At 37.4% G+C, this 17953-nt stretch overlaps 1 protein-coding gene across 2 annotated transcripts in view; it reads left to right on the top strand.

Annotated features, from left to right (window-relative positions):
- The window catches only part of kug (FAT atypical cadherin kugelei), a 413066-nt gene that overhangs the window by 39946 nt on the left and 355167 nt on the right, over window positions 1–17953 (top strand). For both annotated transcript variants that reach the window (XM_089099328.1, XM_089099327.1), the window contains exon 3: window positions 3986–4092. In XM_089099328.1, coding sequence (XP_088955454.1) covers window positions 3986–4092 — 107 coding nt within the window. The remainder of the gene's footprint in view (window positions 1–3985; window positions 4093–17953) is intronic.

Raw genomic sequence — 17953 nt, 5'->3', positions numbered from 1 at the left:
CTCTGTTTCATTGTGCTAAATGAAGTCATCTTACACGGTTGAAAATACTTTGTGCTTGGTTTTGCGGTCTGATACACTCTAATTTATCTTGTCTTTATTTTGCTTTCGCGGAACCTAGAAAAAAGTAAGATGGATCATACTGGGCTAAAAACCTTTTTATCGAAGAAAAGGAAAATAGGACCTTGAGACTACTTACTTGTTTGCTTTGTACATAGATAATATATATATATATATATATATATATATATATATATATATATATATATATATATATATATATATATATATATATATATATATATATATATAGCCTAAATGGTTTTTTTTTTCTTTTTACAACATCAGTGGAGAGCCTCAAGTTTCTTAGGGGGCTGAGCTTCGCCCGGGAGAGGCTTTGGTCCTCTATACTCTATGCCTATGCTTATAACTCTATGGAGGTCTGAAAGAACAGGATATAGAGACAGATGCGGGCTTTAGGCGTAAAATCGTGTCGATCTACGTTACAACAAAAACATTGCAGATTCTTGTATGTCTTGTTCTGCTAATGCCTCGTTCACATTGCAACTTCACGGATACTGAGATTTAGCTAGCGCCAGTTTCAGCCAATCAGTGTTTTTCAACCAATCAGAAAATTCTATGGAAAACCTGATTGGCTCAAATTAGTGCTAGCTAAAATCCCAGCATTAGTTCAATCTCGTTGTCAATGGGCCTTTAAGGTCTATTTAGACCAAGAAGTTTGGTCAAGCCCTGCAGAACCTCCCCTGTAACTTGGGCGATAAAGATGCTTGAGTGACGTAAGCATTGCCATAGCGTGTTCACGAACTCACTTGACACTAAAATTAGGCTTTACAGTTTTTTCCGAATTATTTCGGTTCGTATTTTTATCTAAGCATATGGAAAAGGAATGTCAGTTTTTTGCCAAATGTTGTTTTATATCCTCGCCATTTCAACCGTTTCCAGCTGCTTATTACCTTGGGCTAGACCAGGGTCATATCAAATTGGTCTCCTCCAACGACCCTTTTTTGATTGGTTTATTTCTACATTTGTTAAAAAGACTTCATGCTTAATCGTGTAGGCTAGATTGTTATTTTTGACAATACTAAGCGAAAAAAGATCACAAATTCCATTGTTAAGGGGTATAATTTTTTTTCACTGTTAATAGGTGACTGTTGCATCAAAAGCCTATTTGGGCCATGACAAAAATACTTATAATATACACATAATAATAGTCATAATAACCAGGGACGGATGCAGAATTAATGTGTTGGGGGAACACCAGCAAAACTTGTGCTCCCTTGTTAGTCTTTCACGCCTCCAATCCTGTAATTAGTGCAACTTTTTTGCTTCTGGGGGGCACGTGCCTCTAGAACCACCCCTTGGATCCACCCTTTAACATAACAATTATAATATCACATATTATTATAATAACATTGCATATAATCAAACAGTTCGTGGTACCGAACTGTAAGTAAGGAGCGACCCGGCTCAATAGTAACCAAAACTCTAAAAAACGGAATTTTGATACCAATAGATGCATCAAAAGAATCAGATTTTAATGCTGATTTCAAATATATAAGTTTCATCAAGTTTAGTCTTACTCATCAAAAGTTACCTGAGAAAATTTGGCTGATTTTCGAAAGAAGGGGGAAAGACCCCCTAAAGGATATAGAACCTTAATGAAAATCACACCATCAGAATCAGCGTATCAGAGAACTCTATTGTAAAGGTTTCAAGCTCCTATCTGCAAAAATCTGGAATTTTTTATTTTTTGTTAGAAGAAAGATCACGGATGCGTATTTATTTTTTTTTTTTTTCCAGGGGTGATCGTATCGACCCAGTTGTCCTAGAATATCCTGGGAGGGCTCATTGGAACGGAAATTAAAAGTTGTAGTGCCTTTCTATGGGACCAAAAAAATGGAGGGCACCTAGGCCCCCTCCCACACTCAATTTTTTTCTCAAAGTCACCCGATCAAAATTTTGAGATAGCCATTTTATTCAGCATGGTCGAAAATATGATAACTATGTCTTTTAGGATGACTTAATCCCCCAAAGTCCCTGGGGGAGGGCTGAAAGTTATGAACTTTACTCAATGTTAACATATAGTATTGATTATTGGGAAGAATACATACGTTTTCAGGGTTTTTTTTTCTGGTAGTGGGGGAGGGGTCGGGAGTTTTGTGGGAGGATCTTTACATGGAGGAAGTTTTCATGTGGGAAGGGATATTGCTTGAAGAGGGCGCCGCGTTTCCCAGCATTATTTAAAAAAAAGATCAGAAATAAAAAAAAAGTTTTTCAACTGAAAGTAAGGAGCAACATCAAAACTTAAAACGAACAGAAAGTATTACGTATATGATTGGGTTTGCCCCCTAGTCAATACCTCACTCTTTAAGCCAAAGATTTTGTAGCACTTTCATAAGAGCTACAGCGTTCGAGAAAGCCATTTAACCAAATAAAAGCAAAATTAATATGCAAATTTGGTGTTGATTATACATGTACAGTGAGCCAAAATCAAAACGTGCATTAATTCAAAAACGTTCAAAAATTTAACAAAAAAAAAAACAAGTTTTTTTTACTGAAAGTAAAGACCGACTTTAAAACTTAAAACGAACAGAAATTATTCCATATATGAAAGGGGCGGTCCCCTTATCAACGCCTCGCTCTTTATGCTAAAGTTTGACTTTCCCACAACTCTATTTTTTAAACAGTAAAAAACTTTAGCGTAAAGAGCGAGGCGTTGATGAGGGGACAGCCCCTTTCATATATGGAATAATTTCTGTTCGTTTTAAGTTTTAACGTCGGTTCTTACTTTCAGTTAAAAAAAACTTGTTTTTTTGTTCAATAATATATAAGGAGCCTAGACACAATTTATTTTATCCAAAATATAACACAAAAATGTTAAGAGTAAAGGTTCGCAATTTCGGCTTTTTAGTATTTTCTTTGGTAAGTTTACGATGCAGCCGCAAACAGGGCTGGGAGAAACTAAACATAGCTTCTGTATAATTTCTGCTCATTTTAACAATTAACGTCACTTATTAATTTCATTTGAATGTTTTTATTATTATTGTTATCTCCGGTATGGATAGGACTAGATAATCAAACGTTGGAATGTCAGGTTTGACGCATTTCGTAAACCCTTATGCACAGTTTTCGCTCTTTGGCCTCTTCACTAAGGAGATATAGCCTATCCCTTTTTCAGTTCTATGGTGCATACTTGTGCACTTTTTTTTTACTACAATCCAAATTCCAAGCTCATGTTTATGTGTTTTCAGTAAAGTGTACCATCTATTATAATTTTTAATATAATTTTTAGCGTAGGTTTTTTTTCTGTAGTTGTAAAACCATCACGAAAACGATAGTTACCGGAGGCATGTACGAATGAATTTTTCCTCGAGGTGGGCAATAATAATGACACAGTGTTGGATAATTTGAATTAGAAGCTCCCAGAAATTCAGGAGTATTAAAGATTCTACCCCTACCCCCTCTTCTGCACGTTCCTGGTAACACCCGGTAAAAAAGGGTGTAGTTTAAAGTGGTTCATCCGTGGTCTACTTTTCAGTGTTCACGACCTTGACCTTGAAACTATTTCCTGACCTGGACCAGACCCTTGTGCTAATTTCCTGTGTAGCCTGTGCTATTGGCCCAAATTTGTTTATTAAGTTTATTTCGATTTGCTATGTTATAAGTTTAACAGAAAAATAATTAGCCTATTGTATTATGAAATAGCCTGTAACATTCTTAAAACTGGTTGATTGAATAACAGCGTCTAAGAAGATCCTTTAAGCTTTAATTTGTGGCATCAAAAATCCTTATCGAGAAGTAGCATACGATATGTTAAACATCCTATACGAAACCAAAACGATAGTTTAGCTTATTGTATTCAAGACTTGTAACCTAGAATTATTTATAACAACGGAAGCCGAAAAATTATTCTTTTCCTCTGAAATGCAGATTTTAACGACATCTAATTATACATATATATTTTCAGGCATAATTAGAACTAGATGCTCCCTAGACAGAGAGACTAAACCGTATTTTTGGTTAACCGTGGTTGCAGTAGACAGAGGAGTTGTACCCTTTTCGGCATCCATTGAGGTGAGTTTAATTATATATATGACTCGAAGCTGAATATTATTAGGCATAGTCTACGAGGAATGGCCGTAAATATTTGCTTTGCAACACAGGAAGCATATACAGCAGTTCACATTTCGGCTGTCGCATGAACAATGTCAGCTTTTCAGAAGGAGAAAATTAAAAGTTGTCATAAATGTTGTCAAAAGTTGTCAAAAGTTGTCATAAATATGTCATCAAAAACGGTAACATAGAATTTTGACTAATTAGTATTATTCTACAACATTAGTAACATTCTGTATGTTCAGGGGGGCGGGTAACATTTAGTGAGGGGCTCATTAGAAAAGCAAAAACTGGCGAATTATTACTCCTTTAGACTTAGGTCTTCCCACGCCTTGAGGCGCACAATGCAACTACTGTTGATCTCCCATATGGAGCCCGTTTTTGATATGCTCCATGATTCAAAACCGCATAGGAGTATTAATAGGACATTGCTATTCAACAACCATAGTTTATAGTTTTGGCTCATACTCATATGCGGGATATTGTTTGGGGGGGGGGGGGCAGCTCCAAAAAAGCGTCGAAAATATAGGAACCCCCTAGAAACATCGTCGGACTCTTAAGGTGTTTTTTTTTATTTGGGGAGGGGACGGGCTTAGAGGACTTCCTGCTTATGTGTGTATATAGGGCGTCTTAAAAAGAACGTTGGATTTAAATATATTATAAATCGAATTTATTTATTTGAAAGAAGTGAACAAAACGAACCATTCTCTCCAGGAGATGTTGTAATTATGCATGATACACAACATCGGGCATACGCCCCCACCCCCACATGCTAGTCCTACAGACAATTATTCTATCCACGAAATATAGCCTGAGAAAATTTTGTCTGATTTTCAGTAAAGAGGAGAAACTTCCCCAAAGTCACGGCATCCTAATAAAAATTTTTACCATCATATTCAGTGTGTCAGAGAACTCTGCTGCAGAGGTTTCAAGCTCACATCTGCAAAAATGTGGAATTTCGTATTTTTTTTTCAAAATCTTTCTTCTGAAATTTCGAAGTGGAATTTCGTATTTTTTTTCAAAATCTTTCTTCTGGCCAAAAATGCGAAATTCTACGATCTTGCAGACAAAAGCTTGAAACCTCTGTAGTACGTTTCTCTGATACGCTGAATATGATGGTGCGATTTTCATTTGGATGCTGTGGCATTTTGAGGGTATTTCCCCCCTTTATCGAGAATCAGGCAAATTATCTCAATTCATATAATTTCATGCACAGAATAAGTGCCTTTAGTACCTGAGTTGAACCTGAGCTAAGGCATTACGCACTTGACCTCTACATGAAGTCAAAGATAAGGAGGGTTGTCCGCAAAAAGACGTAGCGGCGAAAAAGTGACTGTCGCGAAAAAACAATGGACAACGAAGCTGACTCATAAGATAGGCTAGTTAAGTTGAACACGGGGGGGGGGGGGGTTAGGAAAAAAGGGGGTTGGCTAGTTAGAGGGGAGGGTCGCAAAAAAAAAACAATGGATAACAAAGCTGACTCAAAAGACAGGCTAGTTAAGGTTATACCGGTTAGTCGCAAATAACGAGTGAAAAAGCCAGCTATTTAAAAATTGACCGCGCATCCATTGTCATAATCAGGCTTTATGTATAAGCCAATGTCAATGATTGGTCTCAGCCGTTATTTTGCAAGTTTTTCAAAAATACTATTCATTTCTTGAAGTAATCGATAGTAATATGAAGACAAAGGTCAAAATTGGAAGCTTTATTTAGGTCTTGAGCAAAATGATTTAGCGCCAACAACTTCTAGCCATAAACATTCTACACTAGCTGATTTAATTTGCTTTCCAAGTTTAGCCAATAATTATCTCCTTGCCAATAACCGTCTGACAGCTTCGGCTTGTCGCAAATAATGGGAATAAACTATGAAAGCTAATCCGGCTTCGCTAACCAGCTCGCAAAAAAAGGACTATAGAAGAAAAGTTCTCTAGCCCTATAGTTACAATCATGCTGTTAACTCTGTACGGTTGGTTAGTTTTTCTGGATTGTACAAGCCCAAATGGCGAAAATTGTTAGTTCAAGTTAGCCATTGGACAAATTCTACCAGCAAAGTTGACTGTTCTACCTAAAGCTTTGTTAAATTGGGCTAATTTTTATAAATTTTATTGGTCGGATTCAATTTTATTAGCCCAAAAACCTGACATCAGTGACCACTGCCGTATCCAGGGGGGCTACGGGGTTTGAAATCTCAAACCCCGTATTTATTTTTGTTTTTTTGCCCGACTCGTAACAAAAATGCATATAAACAAATGTTTGACGCGTTTTTTAAAGTTTTTTTTTTTTTGTAAACCTCGCCCAGCGAAGATAGTGGATAAGCCCTTGCCTGTGACCCTCTAGGGCATAGAGCTATTTACCCCTGTAGCCGAGCTCAAAACTCCTTCGGCTTGATACATATGTTAATTAATAGGCAACGTGGACGAAGAAGGGATATAAAATATTTGCTTAGTAATGCATGAAGTATTTTACCCTGTCTAAAAGGGAAGATTAGCTATAATCGCTTTCTATTCAAGAGGATTGAAGGGGTGGTATTGATTTGTTTCTAAATTTGGAACCTCTGTTACAACAAAGGGATCACGTGACTTTTCGATGACCGACAGGAGAGAAATTTCGAGTAATTTGCGGGAAGATCAAGGCCCAATTTTCAGTTGCTTTGTCAAAGCCGTATCCAGATTGAGGGAAGTGAGGGGCTTTGACCTCCTCCCCCCAAAATGTTTGTCTGACTCGTAAAGACGTAACAGAAATGCATATAAGAAAATTTTTGATTTGTTTTTAAATTTTGTTTTCGTAAACACCCCCCCCCCCTCCTCTCGGAAAAAATACTCCCCTGTATATAAGTCTTGGATACGACCCTGTGTACTATTACTACGTCTGCAATGGTCTTTTTTATGTTAAAACCACAGAAAACCATATATAAACATGCAGTTAAGTTCATCTTTGGATATTGCCAAATTCTCAATTTTGGCTTTGTAGGGAGGAAGGGTATGGACATTTCCTCCCTCAAGACTGTTTTTGTTTGACCACCACCCCCCCCCTGAAAAATCTTCTGACCAGGCTCTCGCACATGATTTTTTGGTGGGGTGGGTCCCTGTATACAGGGGCGTAGTTCCATTTTGGGGGGGGGGGCGGCAAAAGGAGTCCACACCCGGAGAGTCAAGGGGCATTTAAAGTGTCTTCACTTTTGAAATACAAAAAAAAGAACACACATCAAAAGAATCAGATTTTAATGCTGATTTCAAATATATAAGTTTCATCAAGTTTAGTCCTACCCATCAAAAGTTACCTGAGAAATATAATAGTTTAGTAACACAATTATGGAAACTACAACAAAGAATTATGGACGGGGGGCCGGCCAGAGCGCATTATATTAAATACGTAACCTAACCTAACCAAAATACCAACTAAATATGTAATTAAAATATAGCTACAATGTAGTTTCCCACCGAGCCGAAGCTAATTGTCTGGTATAAACACCGTGAAAACCGGGTAATGTCTCATGTTCGCGATACAAGTTATCGAGTGTGTATTATATAATACGTAAGTACCAAAGGTATCATTTGGTAAGAATGTTGTCCAGATGACCACTAGTGGGCAACCCCTTCGATTTTACGATGATAACCTCAATAGCTTGAAGCTCATGTTCGATTTACTTGCCCGTGAAAACACTGTGAAAATCGCATAATGTCTCATGTTCGCGATACAATTTCTCGAGTGTGTATTATATAATACATAAGTACCAAATTATTATTCGGTAAGAATGTTGTCCAGATGACCAATAATGTGCAACCAGGTCGTTTTTACGGTGAAAACCTCAACAGCTAGAAGCTCATCTTCGATGTACTTGTCCATAAAGCATACAGTAGACAGAATATACCAGTAAGCTTATCGCAGATCATTTCTGGTCTTCGTGAACAAAAAGCTCCTCCCACTTATTTCTGCCTTATTTCTGCATTAGCTTGTTTCTGCATTAGCTTTATTTCCGTTTGTTTCAATGCACTTTGATGGAAACAGTCGGAAACAGACTAACCTGCATTCCCGCTAATCTGACTTCGCCTATGTTTATATCTGCCAAAACGGAAATAAAGCTAATGCAGAAACAAGCTAACCCCGGTCCGGGTTTTTATAATGGGTGAGATAGAGAATGATCATACTGCTAATTATATAAACTGTGATAAAGCATCAACAGTATAATTGGTTCGTGACGGTTTGTGTCTGATGAACTATACTTCAGACTAACCTTCGTTACTTTTTTGTTCCTTTTTTTTCGCTGTACATATTGCCAGTTGATTGCTATTGTCAAGTATTCACGAACAGGTCTCTATCTGGTTGTATGATTTAGCTTCGAAGTTAAATTAGTCAATGTCATCAATTTAAATGTCAATGTCGATCAACTATGAATAGCTCTTGATTATGAATCGTCGATTTCGTCAATGTGGCAAACTGTTCATCTTATTCTTTCAAATTACCGAGTTGTCGGGTCAGAATATTAACATGCCTGAGCCTGCTGGAGATCAGGAATCATAAATCATCCCATCTTGACAATTCGCGCCCCTTAGTGACACACCCCGCAAAGGGGTTCATACTTCTTGTATTCGTTTTAATGCTCAATAAATGTTGTGCGATTTTGAATAAGGTTTTGATCTCTGTTTGATTTTTCAATGGTTCTGTAATTAAGGCCTGGAGAATAAAATGTCTTACCTCCAACTAATCAGTTTTGAGAAGACTTCATTACGGAAGAGACCATAGGTGCACAAAGGTCGAATCCTTAAGGCGTAGGCCTATATGTTGATATTCTAGGGAGAGGGATCACAGTTTTTGGTTAACATTTTCGATTTTCCTGGATGTTTTTTTTTAAAGTGTGAAATTCTTAGACAACTAGAGAAGTCGACGGTGAATACTATTGTTGAATTTTGGGCACAGACAAAAAAAAAAACGAATAAAACAAATAAAACTTGCAAATTTTTCTATTAAAAAAGATTATTACTGACGATTTTAGAATGTCACAATTTTTTATTGTAGCCATATACTTCTTTTGAAGTTTGGAATATATTTAGAGGTTCCGTTTTTTGGATTTCCCGGTCAATTAGTGTATTTCCGTGAATTGTTAGTAACATTTAGGGTTGTGAAAACAGGTAGTAGTAAACAGGTTGTACTACTATGCAAGGGCCTAACTTCAAACGACCGGATTATTTAATAAGGATAAATAAAACAAAATATGAATTAGATGGTAGATTTATGAGGGACATGCGCTTCCTTCTCCTCCTCAAGAAAATAAGTTTCTAGTTTTAGCCTCACCTTTTGCTAGTAATCAAGGAGGCACACTTGTGCCTCTTTAAAGAGGCGACCCACCACAATGTTAAGTGATTTCCGGTCCTAGCGGTCGCAGAGAGACGGCGGTGATCGCATTTTGTAGCCTAAGCTCAAACTAAGAAACATGCAAAATTTCACCACCCCCTCCCTCTGACTTTATATTCATGGGGGAAAGAGGGCCGGAAGTTTCGACCCTCCCACCACAACCCCCCTTTAACGTTGTCTGATCGGGCTGAAATTTAGAGGATAAGCTTTCCTAGGGCCTGGGACCTCAATCCAATCACTCCTTCCCTGTTTTCCAAAAACAAATATCAAGTTTTTTTTTATCAGCCACGCCTACAGGCCACGGTTGGCAACGGATCCGGATGAATGAGGACTCATTCGAAGCGGAATTCGACCTGTTAGGGCCTTTTGATATTTTCAGACCGAAAAAATTATCCCCCGAATTTACATTTACGAAAAACCTCGTTTTCCTATAAGAGCCCATGTTAATTTTTGAAATTCCTAAAAGCATAGTATTTCATTATTAAATTTTTTATTATTGTTAATTATTGTTAATTTATTTTGTTAAGGTTTTTTAAGTTCTGTAGCCTGCAATCAGTTCGTCGTACCAAGTTCATCACATTATAGCTTGTTATCGGTTAGGGAAAAATCTCCTGTAAAAAATCCAGCAAACAGGCTCAGTACTGTTTCTAATCAAAGAGATGCTATAGGATGTTCTTACGGAAAAAATTCAAGCAGACTTCATTCGTGTTGCAAAGCATTTCTTTGCAAGGGAAAAAGCGGGGGTTGAGGGGGCGGTAGCCCCCCAAAATAAAAATCTCAACAAAAGAGGCTGCAAAAGCGGGGGGTTTGCGGGCGGCAGCCCCCCCCCCCCCAACTGTACCTCCTAATCCCTGGACGTTTTAAGTTTCGAACTTGTGACTCAGCCTCTTTAACTCTTTAGAAAACGTAGTTATTTTCAAATAATCGTGACATAAACCGTTGGCTCTTACCGATTGGAGAGCGTAAAGTAAGGATTTCACTGGAATGCATACCAGGGGCGTCATTTGCTATAGCGCAGAGGGGCAACTACCTCCTCCATACCCCAGTCCCCCCAGCTGAAATTTAGCGTCTTAAAAATCTTGTCCAACCTAAGATAGGCCTACATAATTTCAAACATCCCCAGAAACAGATCAGTTTTCTTTAGTATATTGTTGCCTAAATGGCTCATTTTTCACTGTCATTTTCACTTGACTTGGAAAAATTGGCTCCAACTTTGCCCCCTCTCCTGGATTTTGATGAAATTACACCACTGATACATACTCCAAGGTGGTTCTCGGGTAATGATTCCTCTTGTATCAAAAATAAACAATATAGTGAGCCTCAACAGATCGACAAATCAAACAGTTTGTGGTAACGAGAAGTAAGGAAGTAGCGACGCGGTTCAAACTTAACCGAAACTCTAAAAAACGGAATTTTGATACCAATAGATACATCAAAAGAATGAGATATTAATTCTGATTTCAAATATATAAGTTTGATTAAGTTTAATCCAAGTTTAATACCCATCAAAAGTCACGCGCCTGAGAAAATTTGGCTGATTTTCGAAAAAAGGGGGGAAAGACCCCCTAAAAGTTATAGAACCTTAATGAAAAACTCACCATCAGATTCAGCATATGAGAGAACCATGCGTAAAGGTTTCAAGCTCCTATGTGTAAAAATGTGGAATTTTATATTTTTTTTGCCAGAAGAAAGATCACGTATGCGTGTTTATTTGTTTTTTTTTCCCAGGGGTAAAGAGCGCTTTGTTTTTTTTTTCAGCGTAAAGAGCGAGGCGGTGAGGAGGGGACAGCCCCTTTCATGTACTGAATAATTTCTGTTCGTTGTAAGTTTTAACGTCGCTCCTTACTTTCAGTTGAAAAACTTGTTTTTTTTTATTTATTACTGGAAGGATTCAATTAGGCAAGTATTATCCCAATAAAAGAGGAAATATAAAAAACAGAGTGAACATTATATACCCTGTCTAAATTAATACAGGATAAAGGATGACAGATCGCCAATGATTTGACTTTTTGACCATCCATCTGGGAGCAAACGAAAAGCAGGGCCTCCCCAAGTAGGGTGAGGAGAGGTCATAAGGAAGAATTTAAAGGAAATTAGAACTTCATGGGAGGGGCTAAAGACAGGCACGGACACACAATTTTTTTTGGTGGGGGACTAATAAAGAAAGAAATACTTTTATTTGAAAATTTTGAAAAGAAAGTTCCAAGACATGGGAAAAATGGGAATTAGGGTAGATAGGGCCACGAGCCTCTCCCTCTTGAATACGTCTGTGGATTAAGTGCGAAACTGAATAGATTGGAAAGGAGGAGGAGCATGCATGGCTGGCATGATGGCTGGCATGCATGTTGGCATGCATGGCTGGCAGGAGCATGCTGGCGTCAGACATCTTTGGTGTTGCAGTGATTTGTCAGTAGTATTAGTATAGTTAAAAATCAGTGAAAGTAATAGTGAATGAATGCCAGTTTATCTACAAAAGGATTCAAGTAGTTTAATTCCTCCAGTAAGGTATTCTGACAATTTGATCTAAAAACTGGATAGAGACCGGCTCTGGAGACCCTGGGGACTACTGTTCAAACCTGCTTACCGCAAGACGTTCTCCTTAGAGGAGCGGTAACACTTGAAGTAGGTATGTCCAAGAAACTGACACGGTTTTGCCGTTTGTTGACCTCACATGGCGTTTTACTGCGATGGGTTGTCGGTTGTGGTAGCATTAGCATAACTTGGACTCTATTAAGTTACCTTGGGTAGTGAAAATAAAATGTGATTATTTTAATTGGTTAAGAGGAAACACGACCATACATATATTTAAAAGTTGGGAGAAAACCGAAATTCAATTTGGTTGTAGGCGACGGCAAATAAAAAGAGAAACGTAGCTGAAAAATCAGCAAAAAATGAGCTAAAACATAGTCATATGCAAGACCGTATCCAGGATCTTTTTTCGGAGTTTTTTTTTTTTTGGGGGGGGGGGGCGAAAAAATATACAAAGTCTGGGTACTTATGCATTATACGGTACCCACGAAAGAAGTCTGGTTTGGTTAATGATAATGAAATAAAATAGGATGAATATATAACACTTTAGAAACAAATTTGGGTTATATATTTGCACATTAGGGTGGGTGGGTAATACATAGCATATATAAAATACGTAACCTAACCTAGGTACCTCCCCCCCCCCCCTAAATCCAAAAAACAACAGTTTAAACATTGTAAACGCGATAACAAATCACGGTTTGCGAACCATTTATCGATCAATTATCCGTTTGCTGGTTTCCTTATACAGCATATAGCGGTGGGTACCGCATAATGCATAAGTACCAAATTTTGTCTATATTCATTTTTGTTGCGTTTTTACGAGTCGGACCCTCCCCCCCCCCCGGGATACGGCCTTGGTTATATGGCACCAAACAACTTAAGAAATTGTAGCTTTCATTTGAAGGTGTATGTGTCTTTGGGGATCAACGTATTATTAATGTATGAAATTTTACAAGCCAAGAGCGTTGTCAAATTTGTAAATGTGTTTTGTTTATTCAGTTTAGCAGTTTAAGGCGAAACTGTGGGTGGTTACTGCCCTTAAAACTTCATAATTTTGAAACAAGCAAAAGAAATATCTTCGTCTCGTCTTTACAGTTTATTTTTTTATTAATATATAATAAAATTTTTTTTTTTTTTTTTTATTGAGATTAAGTCAGGTTGTAAGAATTTAGTTGTCGGTTTGGTTTACAGATCCCCTAGTGGATCTATTCCTTCGTTTATGAAAATTCTAGAAGAGGTTTTGGACTTAGTCCAAAAGCATCCTTGCGAACTAATCCTTATGGGGGATTTCAACCTTAACCTGTTGGATTAAAATTCTGCTTCGGCTGCAGATTTTTTGTCACTGATGCTTTCTGCGGGACCTCTACCTTCAGTTTGTATACCAACCCGGGTTACTGAGATACATTCATCACGTATTGATAATATTTTTTCGTCACTAGATGTCTTAGATAATTTGGTGATGGTTAGTGATATTTATGATCATTTCCCTGCTATTTCACGATATAGGACTGATAATCGATTGCACCGTAAAGTTTCGCCATCTAATCTCCCATTTTTTCGTTTTGGTGTCAGTGAGATCAGTCTACTTAAATCTCGTTTGACTGATCAGCCATGGAATAGTTTGGATTCTGAATCGGATTTTAACCGCTCTTTTGATTTCTTTTATGATTCAGTAAAAGAGGGTATCCTAGAAGTTTGCCACCAGAATCCAAAGCCTCATACCTCGAAAAAGATAGTACTGCTGAATCCGTGGATGACTCCAGGTCTCCATAAAAGCTGGAAAAGGAAAAATTGTCTGTGGAAACTATACAAGGCTTCGTCATCTACTTCTCATCATCAGCGGTTCAAGGTCTATAGGAGTATATTTAATTCTCTGTGTCGGAAGGCCAAGTCTCAGTATTATCACAGGAAATTTTCTGAGTGTGGAGAGGATGTTGGGAAGACAGGGAAAATTATTAATTCTGTACTTAAACCTACTCCCCCTCCGCCTTCAGTTCCAATAAAGCTGATAGTTGACGGTAAAATTGTCCAAGGTGATGAAATTGTTCAGATAGAGATTACTTATTATTTTGATAATATAGTAAAAACGACTGCTTCATCTGTGAGCTCTACAATTCCTCGTTGCGATTTCAGAGCCTATCTTGGACCCCCATGTTTAAAGTCAATGGTCTTGAACCCTGTTTCTGAGTTTGAGGTAGCTCGGATCGTAAATGCACTTAAAGGTTCATCGTCTTCAGGGCCGGACGGATTTCCTACAAGGGTTATCCGTGCCGTTCTTCCTGCTATTCTGTCACCATTGACTAAGCTTGTAAATCTGTCTTTCGTGAATGGAATTTTCCCTGAATCACTCAAGCGAGCTAAGGTTATAGTGCTGTATAAAGGTGGGTCCCGGAGTGATCCTACTAATTATAGGCCAATTTGTCTTCTATCTGTTTTGAGCAAAATTTTTGAAAAGGCTATGCTATCCTGGCTTCTTAGTTTTCTGGATGTCAAAAATTTTTTCCATGATTTCCAGTTTGGATTCCGAGCGAATCACTCTACAGAGCATGCTTGTGCATCTCTCTTGAATTTCATTCATTCGGCAATAGATTTTGGTCTTATCCCGGCAGCTTTATTTTTGGATGTTCGTAAAGCTTTTGATTCTTTGACTCATCACATTCTTATTTGGAATTTATCGCATATTGGTATAAGATCAAATGTTTTTTCTTGGTTTGAATCATATCTTTCTGGTAGACTTATTTCAATTGATCCGCTTTTCCGGAGCCCTTCTGGAGTAGAATATGGCGTCCCCCAGGGATCTGTTCTTGGCCCCGTTTTATTTCTGATTTACGTCAATGATCTGATTTCAGTAGTCAAAAACACCAGTCCTCTAGTATGCTGCAATCTGTGTCATCCGGATGTCTCTTCGTGTCCCAATGCTACTTCTAATGAAGATTGCCTCGTTGCTTTTGCTGACGACAGTATTTTTGGGACTCTAGGGAAGACGGAATGTGACGTCAGGTCTAATCTGGTGGCAATATTTGAGAGAGCAGTTTCATGGTTTGAGGCGAATTACTTGGCCTAGAATGTTACCAAGTCACATTTTCTTATTTTTTCTCGAATTGGTGTAGCTTTCCCTCAACTGACACAGCTTCAGGTGTCAAAATGCTCCTTGTTTAGACCAAAGAATCGGTTGGTCCGGTTTCTTGGTATCCTGCTTGATGAGAACCTTTAGTTTAGATACCATATAGCCATGATTAGGGTTAAGGTCTCACGGAGTTTGGGTGTCATTCGAAAACTCAAACATACCTTTCCTGGATCTATTCTGAAGCTTCTTTTTTTTCTGCCTTGTCCAGTCATATGTCTCTTATTGCCCCATAGTATGGATGTCTACTTTTCCTTCCACACTGCGGTCGCTTTCTGTCCTGTATGATAAAACACGGCGACTGCTTATTGACACCAACCGTTCTTCGCCAAAACCGCTTCTAAATCTAAAGTCTATCTACATTCTTTCTTTGGATTCTTGTTTTTTTCATCAGCTTCATGGCAATCTTCTACAATCTCTTCAAAAAAATCCTCAGTTTATTTCTGATTCTGCTCCATGTAACCTTCGTTCGTCACATAATATCTGCATTCCTCCTACTCCCTCTGTGCGGTCAGATTTCAAGACCCTCATCGCTTGTCATCAGGTTTGGAACTCCCTGCCTTCTTCAGTACAAAAATGCCACTCGTTTGGCACTTTCAAGAGAATTCTTAAGGACCATTTAATTAAGATTCAAACTGAATAATAATTTTTTTTTTTTTTTTTTTTTTTTTTTTTTTTTTTTTTTTGAGTTGATGTCCCCTGATATCCCCTGAATGTTTAGTTCTGTTTTATGGTGGTTTTCTCTGCGCTATGACTCCCAGGCCTCAGGTATGACTATCAATATTTATTGCTGAAACTTGTATAGTTCACTAAGGAGTAGCATTCATAAAGACGGGTTAAATTTTATTGCTTTCGCACCATTTTATTACAGTTAAAAAATTATAAGCCTTATGACTGAATTAACTCATAAACGTCAATTTTGCTACCTAGCCTCAGAAATAAGCAGAGCTGATTGAATTGGGATTTATTTAGTTTTAAATATATGTTTAAAAGGGCTGTATATGGCTTATGTTATGATATTTTAATATCTTGGATATGAGTTATGAATAATATCGTAACAGCTATTATGATATTGGTTCTACCTGACAATACACATAATTCTGTTTCGATGATAGGAATTCGCTTATAGTAATAATTTTTTTTTTTTTTTTTTTTTTTTTTTTATTATTATTTTTCTTTTTGAGTTTATTTAATATAATTAATTAATTTAGTGTATTTATTCTAATTTTTTCTATAGTTTCCATTTTATCTATATTTTCTTTTCTTCTCCTTCATATGTGAGTAAGTGATCATTTTAAATTTTCTTTTGTTTTTTTTTATCTCTGAGTATGTAATTCATATGTCTTCCCTCTTTGTACAGGCCAATGAGCCTTTGAGGGATTAATAACATGTAATATTGTATGTGGATTTAATGAAGAATAAAACTTATCTTGTCTATCTATCTTATTTAGTTTTCCCTTAACCCCCTCTTCCATGAGTAATGTACTCCCCTATAATACATCTACATCTTTGAAAAAACTTGGAAACAAAAAGTGAGTAGAGCCCCTCTCCTCAAAAAAAAGAAAAAGAAAATGTCCTAAATACGTTATTCCTAGTTCCAGGTGATGCTTTTCGGGGTCTAGAAACAAGGTCCTAAAACTGGATGTACCTTTGTTTCTGCATTCCTTTTTTTGCTACTTTTTGTTGGCTAGTAACACAAGTACAAGAGTAAAATTGGGATTTAATTGTTTACCCAAATGTGGCTGCGAATTTATGACACATCCAGTTTTCAGAGCCTTAAACAAACAGGACACATACCTCAAGTCTTATTCAAAACTTCCGCTACAATAACCGTAATAAATTTTAGAAATATTACCCCCGATCCTTGCACCCTCAGTAGAAAGTAGTATCAACTTTCATAGAATGGCTTATAAAGGCCTTAGCACGGATGGGAATAGGGTGAATCTTGATTTATTGGCAATTAGTTGAGCTGGATCTCTATGGAAATTTCCACATTCGTCCCTCGGATCGATGGAGTGTAATCAAAAGATGCCTTCCTCTGTGGGGGTATCCATTGTATCCTCATTTCTAAGAAATCAAATTTTGGAATTAGCATTGCTCAAATAAAAAAATGCAATGCTATTGAAGAAAGTAGTGAAATGGTAAAAGTAAGAGGGTGCAATTCAATGTGGGAAATCTGGTGACAAAAATGGTGCAGCAAGCTGAAAGTGGAAAAAGAGGAAGATTTTTACGATGTTTAAGTACTGGTGAATCTATTGAAGACACACTTGGAGTGGTAGTCCATGCATGTCTGATATTGTTCGAGGGGTGAAGGTAAAGAAAAACCAACGAAAATATAATCACTTCTTAATTTCAATATTTTTTAGGTGTCGGGTGTAAATTTTTAGATAGTAAATGAATTTTTGGAGTTTTGATTGTGCAATATGCAGAATAGATTCGAAAATCAAAATGTAACGTCAAATATCTTTACCTCGTTCGGCCAACATTCAAGTTTGGCTGATTTGACTGAGTAGGTTTTGTCTGTTATGAAAGGCTCTTATTCACCATATCATTTTCATAACCAAAGGTTGCGAGGGTACTTGTATGATTAACACACTACCGCTAAGTTGTTCATTCATTGACGCATTATAGAACCGTTTTTTTTTCTCTTAAGTTTCTTTCAGCTTACCCTGAGACAAGACAAAGAGAAGTGACAGAATTGATGGAAAATGTACAATTTGGGCTATATATTTGCACATTAGGGTGGGGGGGGGGGGTAAAGTATTTGGACAGTGTTAAGTTAGAATGCAATTCTCACTACACAATATGCAGAAT

The sequence above is a fragment of the Artemia sp. Qi Xiang Cuo genome, chromosome 13 (genome assembly GCF_049724085.1).
Source record: "Artemia sp. Qi Xiang Cuo chromosome 13, ASM4972408v1, whole genome shotgun sequence".
Classification (NCBI taxonomy): domain Eukaryota; kingdom Metazoa; phylum Arthropoda; class Branchiopoda; order Anostraca; family Artemiidae; genus Artemia; species Artemia sp. Qi Xiang Cuo.
This window is presented reverse-complemented; position numbering and strand designations above follow the sequence as displayed.